General features: G+C 40.9%; 3 protein-coding genes across 8 annotated transcripts in view; 1 reads left to right on the forward strand and 2 right to left on the reverse strand.

Moving 5' to 3' along the window:
• The first annotated feature begins 88 nt into the window (after nucleotides 1–88).
• The window catches only part of LOC103934947 (putative disease resistance protein At1g50180), a 29,972-nt gene continuing 11,315 nt past the window's right edge, over nucleotides 89–18,745 (forward strand). Inside the window, exons 1-3 of one of the 6 annotated variants that reach the window (XM_048568478.1) lie at nucleotides 89–241; nucleotides 387–1,442; nucleotides 1,904–3,883. In XM_048568478.1, coding sequence (XP_048424435.1) covers nucleotides 410–1,442; nucleotides 1,904–3,675 — 2,805 coding nt within the window. In that variant the 5' untranslated portion in view covers nucleotides 89–241; nucleotides 387–409 and the 3' untranslated portion in view covers nucleotides 3,676–3,883. The other 5 variants (XM_048568479.1, XM_048568482.1, XM_048568480.1 and 2 more) reach the window with 5 other exon arrangements.
• On the reverse strand, nucleotides 4,899–6,251 carry LOC108866524 (receptor-like protein kinase FERONIA). Its single transcript, XM_018645288.2, has one exon. It carries the CDS (start codon nucleotides 6,059–6,061, stop codon nucleotides 4,928–4,930), a length of 1,134 nt encoding a protein of 377 aa, XP_018500804.2. The 5' UTR covers nucleotides 6,062–6,251; the 3' UTR covers nucleotides 4,899–4,927.
• Nucleotides 7,376–15,078, reverse strand: LOC125470061 (receptor-like protein kinase FERONIA). Its single transcript, XM_048568490.1, has 3 exons — nucleotides 14,757–15,078; nucleotides 9,488–9,557; nucleotides 7,376–9,093 (listed from the first exon to the last, which is right to left on the reverse strand). Exon 3 carries the CDS (start codon nucleotides 8,953–8,955, stop codon nucleotides 7,783–7,785), a length of 1,173 nt encoding a protein of 390 aa, XP_048424447.1. The 5' UTR covers nucleotides 8,956–9,093; nucleotides 9,488–9,557; nucleotides 14,757–15,078; the 3' UTR covers nucleotides 7,376–7,782.

Here is an 18,745-nt window from a genome sequence, read left to right on the forward strand (position 1 = left end):
AGGGCATCCTATAAAATAATTGAAGGGTTGTGTGGATATTATATGAATGATATGATAGCCCCACATTCACATCAAGATATTTCCAGTAACGCACGCCAGATTGACCTACTCACCACCTTCCCAACAAGAGGAGAGAAACTTTCAAGCTATCCTCTTGTGACGAGAGGGACATACACAAACAAACATAAACTCGGGATATATACTGGATGAGATTTGGACGGCGGTAAATATCAAAATAATTGTGAGTTGGTTATACAGATCACAATACATAGCTAGATTGGTTATGTTCTTTTAGTAGATAAGAAAGAAAGAAAAAACAGAAAAAGTTTCTTCTTCTTTTTTTGTATGTAAGATTAACCTTTGTTCTGCTGTAATTTGAGGATCAGGAAGTAGCTAGCAAGCACAAAGCATGGCAGAGTTTGTGGTATCATTTGTTGTTGAGAGACTTGGGGACCTGCTGATCGAGAAAGCCACCTTCTTACATGGGGTCAAGCAAAACGTAGAGCAGATCCGCGTCGAACTAAGGCGGATGCAATGCTTCTTGAAAGATGCCGATAAGAGGCAAGACGAAGATGATAGCATTCGAAATTGGGTTTCCGAGATTAGAGAAGTTGCTTACGATGCCGAGGATGTCATTGCGACTTTTACCATCAAAATTGCAACACCAATTTCCAATCCACTAAAAAGGTACGCTTGTTTTTTCGACCAAGCTTCAAACCTTAATCAAGTTGGGTCTGAGATTGAGGCCATCAACGATAGAATCTCTGACCTTACTAGAAGTACGCAAACTTACGGCTTGAGTGTTGTAAGAGATCATCAGGGCTCGTCGAGTATTGCGTTTGAGATGCAAAGACAATTGAGGTGGTCTTATTCCCATGTTATTGACGACCATATCGTTGGTTTACAAGGAAACATAAACGAACTAGTGGCGGAGCTCATGAATGAAGAAAAACACGGTCGAGTTGTGTCCATTTGTGGGATGGGCGGTCTGGGAAAGACCACTCTCGCCAAGGAAGTTTACCGCAATGATCGTGTTAGGCGTTATTTTGAGGGTTCTGCGTGGGCTTATATATCTCAACAATGCAAACCAAGAGATGTTTGGGAAGGCATTCTGATTAAACTAACCTCTCCGTCGAAAGAGGAGAGGGATCATATTTTGAAATTGAGAGACGAAGAGCTTGCAAAGAAGCTTTATCAAGTTCAAATGGAGAAGAAATATTTGGTGGTTCTTGATGACATTTGGTCGATTGAGGCCTGGAAAATTCTAAGTCCTGCCTTCCCATCGTCGGGAAAAGGGTGCAGCAGAATATTGCTTACAACTCGTAATAAAGATTTAGCTTCCTTTGTAGACCGAAGCGGTCTTCATGAACCGAGGAATTTAACTGAAGAAGAGAGTTGGGAGTTGCTTCAGAAGAAGGCATTTCCAAGAAATGGTGATCCAGGTAGTTTACCATTCCAATTTCTTAAGCATGCATCCGGATTTTGTATCATTATGCATTTCCTTAATATATAAATAGTACTCAAGCGCTAACTAGTTAGAAACTTAATACGTCGCTAACCAATAAATTAATAACTCTATTCTTGCAAGATATATTTGAAGTTTGTCGTTAAAATCTACCCAACCAAGGATCCATAAATGAATAAAAAGTCATCACTATTTCAGATTTGCAATCATTTCTTCAGTTTCACCGATTATAATTCAAATTCTTTAACTTCTAGATGTGAAGGATTTTAAAACAACGGTGTCTCACTCGAATTATGGGAGCTTAAGTATATTGTTAGTCTGTTAGACTGTTAGTTGTTGATCCCTTTATGTGCATACTCAGTTTCATCACATTTTCTTATAGGATTGGTATCCCCAACTCAGAGTTTCGCTAAATGGTTTTCTTCTTTAACATTGCAGATTTTATCAGGAGCAAGGATAAGGAGCAGTTAGGGAGGGAAATGGTCAAAAAGTGTGCTGGCTTGCCTTTGGCCATTGTTGTGCTTGGAGGACTTTTGGCCACTAAAGAAACAGTGCACGAGTGGGATATTGTCCACAGAGATATTCTTTCGTATCTCAAGCGAGCCAAAGGGGACGAGCAACACTCTACGGTACCTGAGGTTTTGGCTTTGAGCTATCATGATTTGCCATTTCAATTAAAACCCTGTTTCCTTTATTTGAGTCATTTTCCGGAAGATTTTGAAATTCCGCGGAGAAAACTGGTTCAATTATGGATTGCAGAAGGCATTGTATCGCCACATCATGACGCAGAGGGAGATGAAACAATAGAGGATGTTGCAGAACGCTACTTGGGTTACTTGATTAATAGGTGCATGGTTCAAGTTGGAACTCTCGGATCAACCGGAAAAATTAAAACTTGCCGCCTCCATGATCTTATGCGTGACTTGTGCTTGTCGAAAGCAAAGCGGGAAAATTTTCTCCAGAATGTTCACTATTCGGATGAAGGTATGATGGTGGATTCCTCTTCTTCTCGCATGCTTTCTGAAGCAACATCAACTGGTAAAACTCGCAGACTTGCTGTCTTCTTACCTTCACATGTTGATAATCTTATCCCGTCTAAATACAAAGAAGATTCCAGCCTCAGTCTCAGGTCACTTGTATATTTCCATGCAAGCAAGTGTAGATTGGTAAGTTGGCAGCTTACAAAAACAATTTTTGAGTTCAAAATGCTCAAAGTTCTCGATCTTGAAGGTGTCAAGGGACCGTATGAAAAGTTACCTAAAGATATCGGGGACTTGGTTCAGTTGCAGTTTCTAAGCTTGAAGAAAACACATATACAAGCATTGCCATCATCCATCGGTAATTTGATCCACTTGAAAACTTTAAATTTGCAAACCATAAGTAAATTGAGTTGGGATCCGACAGTGCAAATTCCGAATGTGATCTGGAAGATGGAAGGGCTAAGGCATTTATATCTTCCCAAGTGGTGTGGCAATGCAGTTGATAAGCTGCAACTGGGAAATCTCATCAACTTGCAGACACTCGTAAACTTTCCTGCAAACAAATGCGACGTTGAAGTTCTTCGCAAGTTGACCAATCTCAGAAAATTGGTGTTGAATGATCCAAAACATTTCAAAAGTTTGGTGAAAATTTTCGGTCCCCAAAGCAGAACGTTAAGCTGCCTCGAGTCTCTGTCCTTGACGAGTGAGACACTTTCGTTCCCTGATGAGGTTGTTGATGTTAGACAACTAATGTTAAGTTGTCGCCGCCTACAAAAATTGCACGTGGAAGGGCGGATAGAGAAGCTGCCAGAATACCATCAGTTCCCTCCAAACCTTGCCAAGTTAACATTGTGGGGCTCTAAACTTGAGGAAGATCCAATGCCAACACTGGAAAGACTGCCTAACTTGAGGATTTTAAGCGGATGGCAAATGTTCGCTGGGAAGAAAATGGTCTGCTCTAACCAAGGTTTCCCAAAACTCAAGTCTCTACTCCTCCGAGGGTTTTCTAATTTAGAGGATTGGACGATGGAAGAAGGAGCCATGCCTGGTCTTTGTCGTTTGGAAATATCGAGTTGCATCAAACTGAAGACGATTCCGGATTCTCTGAGGTTTGTGAAAACACTTCAGGAATTGGAGATGTATGGATGCCTATTCAAGGTCAACATGGGAAGTGAAGGAGAGGATTTTTACAAAGTGCAACATGTACCGTCCGTTGTAATCCGTAACTGAAGTTGATTAGGTAAGAATTGTTGAAGTTTATTTCTTCACTGGTTATTTCATTGTACCTTTTGTAATGTTCTTGTAGTGAGAACTAATGGCTACTCTTATCTTATGCACTAAAAATGTGTAGTTTTGTCAAAGAGTAATAGTACGGTTGAAGTTTCAATAAATTTATAACGGAAACCGACTCAGGTTTCCGTGGTCTTTCGAGCGGTCAGCGTCAAGCCAAATAAAACAGTTTGGGGCAATCCAAATGGATATTCAATATGAAACTCATATGTTTTGCAGCTCGCAGGCAGCCTTTTCAGTTTTCGGCTTCTGCTATGATTAAGGCAACAGAGACTTGATGGTAACCATTGTCAAATTCCACTTAAAACATTTTCCTGGCCGAGACTGGAAACCAAGAATAATGATATTTATGATTTCAAGTGCAAGTATTTTTTACATTGTTCTCACTCTAACTTTCAACGAAGCCGGTAGTTGATCTTCCGACATGATTTGTTCTCCACCTTCACCTTCCGACGAGGGCCTCAATGATTGTGATTCTCTAATGATGTACTGAAGGGGCATTTGTTTGGTTCAAGTCTCGACCGTTGACTTTGGTTGTTAATGTATTTTTGAAATACTTGGTATAATTGAAATACATCAATGTTGAATTGTCATGATTCTAATGTCCCAGCAGTGCAAAAAATTATGCTCTATGTATACAAGTAGTTATACTAATGTTGAATTGCATGCATTAATTTTCTACTGAAAATTTGCAGCAGGATTGGAACTAATGCTACAGAAAACGGAGTTAGGAAACCAGAGAAGCTATATTTCTTCGGTGACCAAAAGAAGCTGAAAATAACTCTTTCGATCAGCATAGTTGCATATATTTTCTCTGCTGATGGTTGTGATTCTCTAATGATGTACTGAAGGGGCATTTGTTTAGTTCGAGTCTCGACCGTTGACTTTGGTTGTCAATGTATTTTTGAAATACTTGGTATAATTGATTATGGCAACAGAGCCTTGATGGTAACCATTGTCAAAATCCATTCAAAACATTTTCATGGCTGAGACCGGAAACCAAGAATAGTGAGATTTATGAGTTTAAGCACAAGTATTTTTGACATTGTTCTCGCTCTAGCTCTCAACGAAGCTGGTAGTTTATTCTTCCAGCATGATTTTTTCTTTACCTTCACAATATTTCTTCTATGTTATTGCTTCTCTGTTAGGATCAATGCTAGCAATGCTATCAACAGAAGCTGCCTCATCAGTACTAAATGAATCTCACTAATATACAGAAAGTTTCATTGATCTCAGAAAATGATATATTTTCGTAGGTATAGTCCTCCATGTCATGGGCAGGAGGAGGAGCAAGAGAAGTGCTTGCACTTGTCCCCAACTCCTTGAGCTGCTTGACGGCGTCTGCGCTTTCCTGCAACTCCAGTGCGCACTCAAGTTCCACCAGCACTTCACCCATCGTGGGCCGTTCAGCTCCTGTCCGACGCAGGCATCTCACGGTGATGTTCATAAATTTTTTCAAACATTCCGGAGCTACTTTTCCCTTCAGAAATGGATCAATCAGATCCGGGAAGATCTCACCGCTGTCGGGGCGTTCATTTGACAATATTAGAATAGATTTGGCACACAACACTTCTAATAACACCACTCCAAATGAGTAGACATCAGATTTTTCGGTAACGTTGCCGGAATCTAAATACTCTGGATCAACATAGCCAAATGTACCGGTGAGGTTCGAGTTCATTTTGATTAATGCATTTGACAAGGCAGGAGGACCCATCTTGGACAACCCGAAGCTGGAAAGCTTGGGCACCAAGTTATGGTCCAATAGAATGCTGTGGCAACTCACGTTTCGGTTTATGATCGCATGCTTAACCCCTGCGTGGAGGTAGTGTATTGCGCACGCCACCCCAATACAAATTTTCAGCCTTTGCTTCCAAGTCAAGGGAAAGGGATCTTTATTTTTAATATTGGAAGGATGAAAGAGGTAATCAGAGAGTTTACCATTGGGCATGTAGTCGAAGACAATGATACGCTCTCCATTCGCTTCGCAGAATCCGATGAGAGGGATGAGGTTGGGGTGGCGCAGCTGGCAGAGTAGCTGTACCTCCACCCTGAACGCAGGCATTCCCTGTATTGAATCTTCGGAAAAGCGCTTGATTGCAACGACGTCTATCCTGTCCTCATCCCCATCGACCTTAATACGCCCTTTGTATACTGTGCCAAAGGCACCCTTACCAATAAATAAGGTTTGGTCGAAACATTGAGTTGCTGCACTGATCTCAGCAAGTGTAAAACGACGGCATAATTCTTCTGGAAACGCCCAATCATTTTGTTTCTTCTTCTGACGAGAGAAGAAACGAGAGACAGACTGCGCAGTACGCCCCATCACTATGCATCAAAGACATGGACTCACAAAGTGATCCTCCTCATCCTCTTACATTACGTAGATTCCAGAGAGAGGGTCCAAAATTATTAACCAGATCCACCTGCTGGCGGCTGGTTTTTTCTTTGAAATTAATGGCACCGTCAAGACTCAAAAGTCCTCCAAAGACCAACTGAATTTTTTTACGATACGATTTTTTCCGATAAATCCAAACAAGTGTGAGCTGTGCTCAGACCCCACTTTCCATGGATAAGACCACATTCACTTACGTAATTGAATTGAAATAACTGAATGCCGCTGTTTGGAAACCCGGCCCACATTCACACAAACATATATACGACATACGGTACACCTACTTAGACCCGATGTTGGTGACTTAAGTGTCATAAGTTAATCACGCATTATCTTGTGTTTTAATTTTATCACTTTAATGCCTAATTATTTATTTTGTAGAAACTACTTTGTAATGTATTTCAACAATTCAACAATTTATTTTTTATGTCTTCCCTCATTGATCAATGCTATCTAATTTCGCCCAAATTCAAAACCGTAGGTGACACGCCCCTATCCCGATGCCATCAGGACATTAGAATGGTCACGTGCTGGCCAACACCCAAATAGTGACGAAAGCCATTTAATTTAAGCAAATGCTGATAAATAAGTTAAAACGTGCAATAGGGACTAAAAACACAAAAGTAAAGTTCAACTACTAACCATTAAAATTAGGAAAAATACATGACATGTTCAGAGCATACGTCTATTACAGAGTAAAAGCAAAAATTTAAGATAGAGAAGTGCTATTACAATAGATGCCGAAGCAGAGAGAATATAGCACAATATCACTGGTAAGGGAATGCCTCGTAGCTCAGATCGTAATCCTCGTTATAAGGTCCTGAAGGAGGCGCAAAACGAACATGAGTGGACCAAGTTGATATAAATATATAAGAAAACAGTTATCAACGTACTAACCCCCAGGTTTTATGAAAACACATATAACATGATAAAATAGGTTTTTCGAAACCTAGCATGCCGTGCAATGTCTCAAATCATAACTTGTATATATAATAATCACTAGTGAATGTCTGATAACCCCCAGGCCCCATGCCGGCTCTCCGTCTCTGAGCAGACAGTCAGAGGAAAATACACTCCAGGCCCCATGCCGGCTCCCTGTCCCTGTGCTAAATAGCCAAAGGAAACACACTTCAGGCCCTATGCCAACACCAAACCGTCGCTCGAGACGGACCGGAATCTCATGATTAAGGCAACAGAGCCTTGATGGTAACCATTGTCAAATTCCACTTGAAACATTTTCCTGGCTGAGACTGGAAACCAAGAATAATGAGATTTATGAGTTTAAGTACAAGTATTTTTTACATTGTTCTCACTCTAACTTTCAACGAAGCCGGTAGTTTATTCTTCCGACATGATTTTTTCTCTAACTGGCCTCAAAGTAGAACAAATTCACTCCAATACAAGCAATTAGCCCTACGTACATTTGGTTTTCTCGTGTATGACATGCGAAAAGAACCTTTTATTTACATATAGAGGAACATATGAAATCAAAAAATCTGTAGCGTTCCTCGGATAGATATAACCAAAGTTTATTTCTTGCAAGAGTAGTATAATTGCATATCACAATATTTGTTCTAAGTTATTGCTTCCCTGTTACGATCAAAGCTAGCAATATCATCGACATAAGCTGCCATCTCAGTACTGTATGAATCTCACGGCCACTCCCGCAAATATATATGTGGTAAATTTTCATTGATCTCAGAAAATGAAATATCTTGGTAGGTATAGTCTTCCATGTCATGTGCAGCAGCAGGAGGAGGAGGAGCAAGAGAACTACTTGCAGTTGTCCCCAACTCCTTGAGCTGCTTAATGGCGTCCGTGCTCTCCTGCAACTCCAGTGCGCACTCAAGTTCTACCTCCACTTCACCCATCGTGGGCCGTTCAGCTCCTGATAGACGCACACATCTCTCGGCAATGTTCATAAATTTTCTCAAACAACCTGGAGCTACTTTTCCCACCAGAAATGGATCAATCATAGCAGGGAAAGTATCACCCTTTTCCACGCATTCAGGTATATCTCTTGTGCAAGATTTGGCACACAAAACTTCGAATAACACCATTCCAAATGAGAAGACATCAGATTTTTCGGTGAGTTGGCCAGACCATACATACTCTGGATCAATATAGCCCTTTGTACCGGCCAGCTCTGAGTTCAGTCTGATTAATGCATTTGACAAGACAGGAGGACCCCTCTTAGACAACACGAAGCCTGAAAGCTTGGGGACCAAGTTTTGGTCCAATAGAATGTTCCAGCATTTCACGTTTCGGTGGATGATCGTATGCTTAACCCCTGCGTGAAGGTAGTGTATTGCGCGCGCCACCCCAATACAAATTTTCAGCCTTTGCTTCCAAGTCAAGGGAAAGGCATCTTTATTTTTAATATTGCAAGTTTCATAAAGATAATCACGAAGGGAACCATTGGGCATGTAATTGTAAACAATGAAGCACTCTCCATTTTCTTGGCAGAATCCGATGAGGGAGATGAGGTTGGTGTGGCGGAGCTGGCACAGTAACTCCACCTCTGCCCTGAACTGACGCACTTGGTGTTCTGAATCTGTGAAAATGCGCTTGATTGCAACCACGTCTGTCCTGTCCTCATCCCCATTGACCTTAATACGCCCTTTGTATACTGAGCCAAAGACACCACTACCAATAAATAAGCTCGCATCAAAACATTGAGTTGCTGTTGTGATCTCGGCAAGTGAAAAGCGACGGCATAATTCTTCTGGAAACGCCCAATCTTTCTCGGTGTTCTTATAATTTTCATGTGATGACTTCTTCCGAGGAAAGAAGAAACGCGAGACAGACCCTGGAATACGCCTCATCACGCATCAACAATCTGCATTTACACTGCAAGCCTTGGTGGACTGGGAGACGCCACACGCAGTGGTGGCCGTAACAAAATATTATGGTCGCACTCCGCTAAGTAGAGTTTAGAGAGAGGATCCCAAATTATTAACCAGCTGCATATCAGAAATGGCAGTGTCAAGACTCAAGACTCAAAGCCCTTCCAAAAGACGAAGACTTTTAGCTTTGATAGATCATTAAAAATTATCTAATCTAAATTCAAGTGGAGCTTGTTGTCACACCCCACAACTATCTAAATGCATCAAGGACCTTGACACGCCCCGACCCCGATATTCCCCGAATACCAGGATAGGCGCGTGCTGGCCGACACTCGAGGGTGACGAAAGTCATTTATTGAGTGCAAATGCTGAAAACAAGGGGTAAATAAAGTTTATAAATATAAAAGAATAATGAATATGCAAATAAGGACCGTGTTCAGAGCACACCTCTAATCTAGAACACTAAAAAAAAATAATATAAAATTGAATGAAACAAAGGAGTGGGTCCTACACCGAGAGGACTCGAAAACGCCGATGCGGAAGTGCCTGGACGTCGGGATTGTATGCCTCGATTCTAAGTCCTGAAGGAGGCACAAAACAAACATGAGTGGACCAAGTTGATATATATATATATATATTATCAAACAGTTATTAACGTACTAACCTTCAGGTTTTATGAAAACACATATATTATGATAAACATAGGTTTTCCGAAACCTAGCATGTCGTGCAGTATCTCAAATCATAACTTGTATATATAATAATCACTAATGAATTTCCGATATAACTCTCTAGGCCCCATGCCGGCTCCCTGTCTCTGAGCAGACAGTCAGAGGAAAATACACTTCAGGCCCCATGCCGGATCCCTGTCCCTGTGCTAAATAGCCAGAGGAAACACACTCCAGGCCCTATGCCAACACCGAACCGTCGCCCGGGACGGACTGGATCTATCCCTACGTCCCGTAGCGAAAAGGACCACTAGGTAAGTACAAAACCAGGGGACATATATATATTGAAAATCAACTTCATAGTATAAAGTCATCCATCGTCTATACTATAAAGAGGTGTTCTAAACATGTTCTAAATATCATATCGTCATCCATCAGATATTCTATAAGAACATGAGTTATAGGAAAAATAGTAATAATTCAAACTAGTCTCAGTAAGCATGTTATCTCATAAAACGTTCCATAAAACATAATCATCAAATCATGCTTTTCATGTATGCATTTCTACTATCAAAAAATGCATTTTTAGAAGGGATACACTCACAGTACTTCGTCGTCGAAAAGCCACGCCATCTAGCAAAGAAGGAAACGCCCCAGATAATTGCCCCTAAGCACATAAATGGTACATTTAGTCAAACTCTACTCAAACGATTGAATTTGGGAAAACGGACATCGGAAACGGGTTCAGAACATCGAAATTAGCCTAGGAGGGGTCCTGCACGAAAACCCAAAAAGTCAACGATCAACGCTGACCGTTGACCGGTCAACGGTCAGACCGAATCCGGGTCAGCAGGTCAAACGGGTCTGGGCTTGAATCCAGATTGGGTTAAAGGGTTTGGACTTGTGTCACATCCCGGCCCGGGTGGGACCACTTCCCGGGCCCGCTTCCACTACCGTAGCACGATATTGTCCGCTTTGGGCTTACCATTCCCTCACGGTTTTGTTTTTGGGAACTCACGAGCAACTTCCCAGAGGGTCACCCATCCTGGGAGTGCTCTAGCCATCTTCTTGCTTAACTTCGGGGTTCCTACGGAACCCGAAGCCAGTGAGCTCCCAAAAGGCCTCGTGCTAGGTAGGGATGAAATATACATTTAAGGATCAGTCCCCTGGGCGATGTGGGATGTCACAATCCACCCCCCTTAGGGGCCCGACGTCCTCGTCGGCACATTTCCGGCCAGGGATAGGCTCTGATACCAATGTCATATCCCGGCCCGGGTGGGACCACTTCCCGGGCCCGCTTCCACTACCGTAGCACGATATTGTCCGCTTTGGGCCCTGATCACGCCCTCACGGTTTTGTTTCTGGGAACTCACACGAGAACTTCCCGATGGGTCACCCATCCTGGGAGTGCTCTAGCCCTCTTCTCGCTTAACTTCGGAGTTCCTACGGAACCCGAAGCCAGTGAGCTCCCAAAAGGCCTCGTGCTAGGTAGGGATGAAATATACATTTAAGGATCAGTCCCCTGGGCGATGTGGGATGTCACAACTTGGGTTTGGGTCTAATGGGTTTTAGGGTTAACGGGTCGGAGGCCCTAAAAGAAACGGCCCAAAGGCCTTTAAATTAACAAAACAAAAATAAAAATAATAAAAAGGTTGGTTGGGCTGCCCAGGGTTTTCGGCTTGGCAGGAAAGGCCCAAAGGCCTTGGGTTTGGTGGTTCACCGGATTCCAAGGAAGGAGAAGGCCGGATTTCGGCCGGAGAATTCCCAAGCTCCGATGGAGCTCAAAACTCAATCAAAACATGTCATTCAATATACCAAATTGAAGCCCCGAAGGTAAGGAATCGAAATATACCCTTGGTTCCCGTCATCGTGGCCGGAGTTGGCCGGAAAACAGCCTGGAAGCCACGGGTGTCCGCTGGAAACTGGGTAAGATTCAAATGAGTATAACTTCTTCAATACTCAATGAAATTGGGTGAAACAAAAAGGAAAGTTGTAGTACTCAGCGAGAAGAAGAGATTGATACCTTAACACAGGCCAACTCGCCGTGGTTTGGCCGGAAATTGCCTCGAAAAGGGCGGTGCCCGCCGGAAAATTGGGGAAAAGTCTCCGAGGTGGTTTCTTCGTGATTTGACGTCCAAAACACAACCACAGGGTCAGAACAGAATTATAGGGATGAAAAGAGAAGCATTTGGAGTGTTTTGAGGCTTACCCAAAATGGAAGGATGAGGAACTCGCCGGAGTTTCTCTGTGCTCCACAGAAACGAAGAGAGAGAGAGAGAGAGAGAGAGAGAGCTAACGTGGTGATGATGGTGATGTTGTTGTCGTTGATGAGGTATGGGCATGGGTGTGTGTGTGTGTGTGTGTTCTTGTCGGAGAAAAGAGCATCGACAGGGGGGGAGTAAGGGTAGAGAAGAGAGAGTGAGAGAGAGGAGAGAGAGACTTTTCAGAAGAAATAAGAGAAAAGGGAAAGGGAACGGGGACAAAACAGGGGGTGGGCCCTTTGGGCTCACCAATTAAGACTCAAAAACAATTTTAAAAAAGGAAAGTATCCCCAAACTTAGTGAAAATACAAAAATACCCTTTTTCTTCCGTAAATTCCCGGACGGGTTGTTACAGACCCATTTTGGGCGACCAAATTTTTTTATACCATAATAAGTAGATGTCAAGTGTAGATATGAGCTAGGTCAGTTGGCAATGTTTTTGACACACTTGAACCCCGATGTCCAAGTGGACACCAAAATCGAAGAATGCTGGCCGTCACTCGAAAGCGTAGCCATAACGTGCATGCAAATACAATTTAATAAACTCCCCGAAGGGCCACACCTAATGGGTCTCATACCCTCCACTACCAGAATGTTCATAGTTCATAACATAAGTACTAATGTGCATGCGGAAGCCAAAGTATTCAAAAGAAAGTCCAGATGTTCTATCCATGCGCATATGAATTTACTACGAATGTCCTACAACAAGAATATGTCTCCTTACATTTTCAGGAGTATGTCAGAGCTGATAGTGTTTGATTTCTGGATTGAGTTTCTTCAATGGAATGGTAAAAAGCATAAATGTACAGAGAGAAGGAATTAGAGAGCTATGGAAGCTTCAAGGTTCATTGAATTCCACTCACGCCAAGCAAGAAGCTCGGAGAGCATATATTACCGTTAGAGGAGTAACAAACTCACTCTCTCACATCATTACAAATCAATCACAGCCATCCATTCTTAAGTCATCATGTAAGATGTTGACACTTGTCATGAGCTATAACTCAACACAATCTAATCTAGATGCCGTATGGAATATGATCCAACGGCTCACATTACATCCTACAACCTGCATATAATAAAACCATCACAGCAAATACATTTATACACCAATACGAGCTGCATTAATAGGCTTCTAATTTGGACATAGATATGCAATGAAAATTTACATTTTCGGGAGTATGTCAGAGCTGCAGAAGAAGACACAACCAGGCATAGATATGCAATGAGAATTTACTCACAATATAGAATCAAAACATCCGATATTGAAGGAATTTACTAACCATGATTTGAACATTCTGAATTACTAACAATTGTTTTAGCAAAACTGTGAAGTTCTATAATAAACTTGTTTCATAAGCCACGATAGACTAGCAGAACATTTACTAATCTGGGATTATTACAAAATGAAGAAAACTATTACCAGTTACAAATGCCCCCGAACACCGGCCACACCAACAGATTTATCACTTTCATAGAACTCTCACCATAATATATATATATATATATATATGTGCACACACCCTTTAAGAGGAGATCTCCATTTTTTATCAAAAAATACGATCATTCAAACCGTTTATTTCATATGTCTTGATTCGTAAATCATTCTTGCAAAAATTTAATTCAATCCGAAACAATTTGCCTATTTAACTATCACAATAAAATTTCATTGTTTCTTATAGAACAAAGTGTTCGTCAATTCCCAGTTGCAGCACAAGGGTTTCCGTTGCTCTCATACATTTCGAGAAGGGAATGTCGTTGTTAACAAATTAACCAATTTAGAGCTTCTCTCTTCTTCTTTTGTTTGGCATGCAACTCCTTCTATAGAGATTCTTCCTTTTCTGCATTTAGACTTCGTGGGCATGCCAGATTACAGGTTTATCTCCACTTCTTGATGTATGATTTTATTTTTTACCTAATCCTTTTGGGTTATCCTTTTTGTTTTGCCGCTTATTTTGCAAGTAACATTTTAAGCTTTATTTTAGATGAGATTGACTCTATGTCCCCCCTATTACTTGTATTTTCTTTTCCAAAAGGGGTAAGGTTTATGTTCCCCTTTTCTTCTATTTTTTTTTTCAAGAAGGGTAAGGTTTATATCCCCTCTCTTTTCTTGTATTTTGGTTTTCTTGTTTTATGAGGGGTAAGATTTATGTTACCCCTGACTAGGTGTAACTTCTTTTTTCGTATCAATAAAATTCCTTCGTACCGTCGATATTTTCCGAAAAAAAAAAAAAAAAAAAAATAAATAAATATCTCAAGTATTTTCGATTTGGTTAATATTTTGTAAGAATGATTGATGAGATGCAACTTGAAAAATCTAAAAGTTTATATTGTTAAGGTTCAATGTGGTGTGGACCGCACAACTAATCCACATTTGAAAAAAAAATTAAGAATCTTTTCCCTTAAAGGCCTCCTATATATATATATATAGGCAATGTCAACTGCTTTTATTCTTAAACCAACATGATCATCTCCGGATCCTTTTAGTAAGGATTTTAGGGATTCGCGAATCGTGTACATCGTACGATCAGTTTTTTTATCCAGTACTGCTTGTGTTTAATTTTAAATAAAAATATTTAAAATAATTTTTGACCGCAAGATATACGATGAACGGACAAGAATGAGAGATCCCTGAATCCTCACAAAGAGGATCCGGATTCATTCCTTAAGATGATAATAAAAATGTTCATGAGAAAAGCACACACAACCAACGACTCCATGTATAAGAATAGACTAATTGACTTTCAGAAGAAAAATTTGTTCCATGTTTCACCAGTTCAAAGTTCATCAAGAAGAACAACCAAAGATAAAATTATATACCACATAATAGTTCAAAAGAAAGGGAACCACTTACATAGAAAGAAAACTAGGATTAAACTTCTCTCTTGGATTGAGGTCATTCCGGCGGGATTTGCTTCCTTTCTCGCCTTTGTTATGCCTTGTGTGGCCGTTTTTGGGGGAATTCGACGATGGCTTAGATTCTGATATAAAATTTGTCGAAAATGATAGCCGAATGAAAAGGTATAAGATTTGAAGTTAAGAGAGCAAAAGGGGAAGGAAATGAAGAACAACAGCTGAAATATAAAATGTTACAGAAACAAACTCAGTCAACTTATTCATACGTTTCCTGTTCATCAAATAATCTCACACTAACAAAAAAAATAAATAAATAAATAAAATATATATATATATATATATATATATATATATATAGAGTTCATAAAAATTGGATCAAACTACAAGACAAAATAAAAATGTAATCAACCCAAAAGGTGAACATGGGCTTCACATGCACATCAATCCATAAATAAAAAAAATTAAAAAAAAATGTATTTATTCCTACAAAAGGGGGAAGTAACGTGCAAAACAGGGGCTCCTCTTTTTTCGACAACAAAAGGACGTGGAGGACTGGACAGTTGGTGAGAGACGTTAAGAGAAAGTGGTGGAATACATGGCCTCCATTTCCCCCATGTAAAAACTCTAGAGCCCTCCTAAGATGTCTATAAATAGGCATAAGTTGCAGTAAGAAAGGGGGAAAAAAAGACAGATAGAAAAACGCTACAGAAATTGAGGGACAACGGAGAAGAACGGCCGGCAGAAATCTTGAGAGAGTTGGAGAGAAATCAAAGAAGTGAAGTGCTGCGGAAATTCAAGGAGACAAATGCAAACAGAGAAGAGGATACACGGCAAAGGAAAGCAACAAAGCATTTAAAGGTATAAATCCATCCTTCTAAAACTTTCTTTGTTTGGTTCTTCAACCTCTCCCATTCCCCCGAAGCAAAAATGGAGGTGGTGACTCTAAAGAAGCAAACCCAAATTCTTTTCCAATCTCTCATGTTTCTCGGATTCTCCACCAAAACTCATGGAACTCTCCAAGTGACACGTCCCGACCTCGATATTCCCCAAATACCAGGATAGTTACGTGCTGGCCGATACCCGAGGGTGACTAAAGCCATTTATTGAATGCAATTGCTGAAAACAAGGGATAGATAAGACTTATAAATATAAAAGAATAAAGAGTAAGCATTTAAGGAACGTGTTCAGAGCATACAACTAATTAGAACATTAAAAGAAATAATATAAAATTGAATGAATAAAAGAATGGGTCATACGCCGAGAGGACTTGAAGATGCCGATGCGGAAGTGCCATGATGCCAGGATTGATTGCCTCGATTCTAAGTCTTGAAGGGGGCGCAAAACAAACATGAGTGGACCAAGTTGATATATATATATATAATACAACAATTATCAACGTACTAACCCCCAGGTTTTATGAAAACACATATATATCATGATAAACATAGGTTTTTTGAAACCTAGCATGCCATGCAATATCTCAAATCATAACTTGTATATATAATAATCACTAGTGAATGTCCGATAACCCCCAGGCCCCATGCCGACTCACCGTCTATGAGCAGACAGTCAGAGGAAAATACACTTCAGGCCCCATGTTGGTTCCCTGTCCTTATGCTAAATAGCCAGAGGAAACACACTTCAGGCCATTTGTCAACACCAAACCGTCGCCCGTGATGAACCAGAATCTATCCCTACATCCTGTAGCAAAAAGGACCACTAGGTAAGTACAAAACCAGTGAATATACATATATTGAAAACAACTTCATAATATAAAGTCATCCATCATCTATACTATAAAGAGGTGTTCTAAACATGTTCTAAATATCATATCGTCATCCATAGGATTTCTACAAGAATACGGGTTATAGAAAAAATAGTAATAATTCAAAATAGCCTCAGTAAGCATGTTATCTCATAAAACGTTTCATAGAACATAATTGTTAAATCATGCTTCTCATGTATGCATTTCTATTATTAAAACATGCATTTTTAGAAGGGGTCCACTCACAATACTTAGCTGCCAAAGAGCCATGCAATTAGCGAAGACGGAAATGCCACAATTAATTACCCCTAAGCACATAAAGGGTACATTTAGTCAAACTCTATTCAAACGATTGAATTTGGGAAAACGGACATCGGAAACGGGTTCAGGACGTCGAAATTAGTTTAGGAGGGGTCCCGCATGAAAACCCAAAAAGTCAACGGTCAAAGTCAACGCTGACCATTGACTGGGTCAAAGTTAACGGATCCAGGTCAAGGGTATTGGGTTGGACCGGGTTGGTCAAAGGGTTTGGACTTGGGTTTGGGTTCTGATGGGTTTGGGTTTTAAAATGCACGGCCTAAGGCCCTAAAGGGAAATAGCCCAAAGGCCCTTAATCCAAAACAATTAAAATTAAAACAAAACAAAAAGGGAGAAATGGGTTTGGGTTGGGCTCAGCAGGAAAGGCCCAAAAGGCCTATGTTTGATTGGTTGCCGGACCCAAAAAAGGTCGGAATTCGACCGAAAAACTGAACAAACTTTAAACCCTCATAACTTTCTCAATACTCAACAATCGAGTGATTCAAAAACGAAAATCATAGTTCTCGAAGAGATGAAGAAAATGGTACCTCGCACGACATCTAACTAGTTGTGTTTGGGCCGGAAAATGCCTCGAAATGCTCAGAGGTCGTCAGAAACTGGGTAAGATTCAAATAAATATAACTTCTTCAATACTCAACGAAATTGGGTGAAACAAAAAGTAAAGTTGTAGTACTCGGCGAGATGAAGAGATTGATACCTTGCATGCTGACTAACTCGTCGTGGTTTGGCTGGAAATTGGCTCGAAAGCCGTCGAACTTACCGGTAAAACTGGGAAAACATCCTTCGAGTTGTTCCTCACTACAAACCTTCACCAAAGCACCTAAAATGAGTCCTAACCAGAGTTTGATCGATCTCCGAGAGAGTCCCAAAGCTTACCAAGGTTGAGGGTTCACCGGAGAAATGAGTTGTTCTCCGAGCTTACAATTTCGAAGGTTGGTATTCGTTCCTTCCTCCACTGAGATGGTGACTTGGTGCATCCATGTAAGTGTGTATGGGTGCGTATGTGTGTGCATTTGTATGTATGGGTGTCGATCGGGAAAGAGCTCGAGAGAGAGGTGAGCTCAAGAGGGAGAGATAAGGGAGAGTGAGGGATAAGAGAGAATAGAGAGAGAGACTTTTCAGAAAAATAAAAGCGAAGGGAAAGGGAACCAGGAGACAAAACAGGGGGTGGGCCCCTTGGGCTCACCAATTAAGACCCAAAAACCATTATTTTAAACAAAAGAAACCCAACCAAAGTGAAAATACGAATATACCCTTTTTATTCCGTAAATCTCGGGACGGGTTGTTACACCAAGGCCTCATGATTCATCTCCAAATCCCGCAACAATCTGCCTTTTTTATGAGAAATGCAACCAATTGGTATAGAAGGGTGGTCAAGAAATCCCAGCAGCAAGTTATGAGTTAGAAGACAAAGAATAATGCTTCAAGAAATCCCAGGACCTACTCGTCAAGCACTTTCTTGGCACAACATGTCTCTATGTAGACACGGAGGTGCCAGAAGGTGATTTTTACGGGGACGGTCAAAATGTACTCGCCATGAATTTTCTCAGCACAACATGTCTCTACATAGACACGGAGGTGCTGGAAAGTGATATGTACAGGATAGTCGGATCTACTCGTCAAGTATTTTCTCGGCCTGCATGTCTCTATGCAGACACGGAGATGCCAAAAGGTGATCTTTACAGGAAAGGTTTAGGATGCAAGCAGTCCCTCTCCATTCCAGAAGTCATGCATCGCACAATCAGAGCCACTGAGCTAAAAAAGGAAGTCACAATGGCGAGACGTAAAAATCATGCCTCATTCACGGTAGTTATTCAATGTTCGTTGTGACAAGCATCAAATATGGAGGAATAAAGTTGCAGTGAAGGAAGACAACAACCAACCCGTTTCTGCTGTTCAGACGC

The sequence above is a fragment of a genome, unplaced genomic scaffold (genome assembly GCF_019419815.1).
Source record: "Pyrus x bretschneideri cultivar Hongxiangsu unplaced genomic scaffold, Pyrus_bretschneideri_v1 Contig48, whole genome shotgun sequence".
In the NCBI taxonomy this organism is placed as follows: Eukaryota; Viridiplantae; Streptophyta; class Magnoliopsida; order Rosales; family Rosaceae; genus Pyrus; species Pyrus x bretschneideri.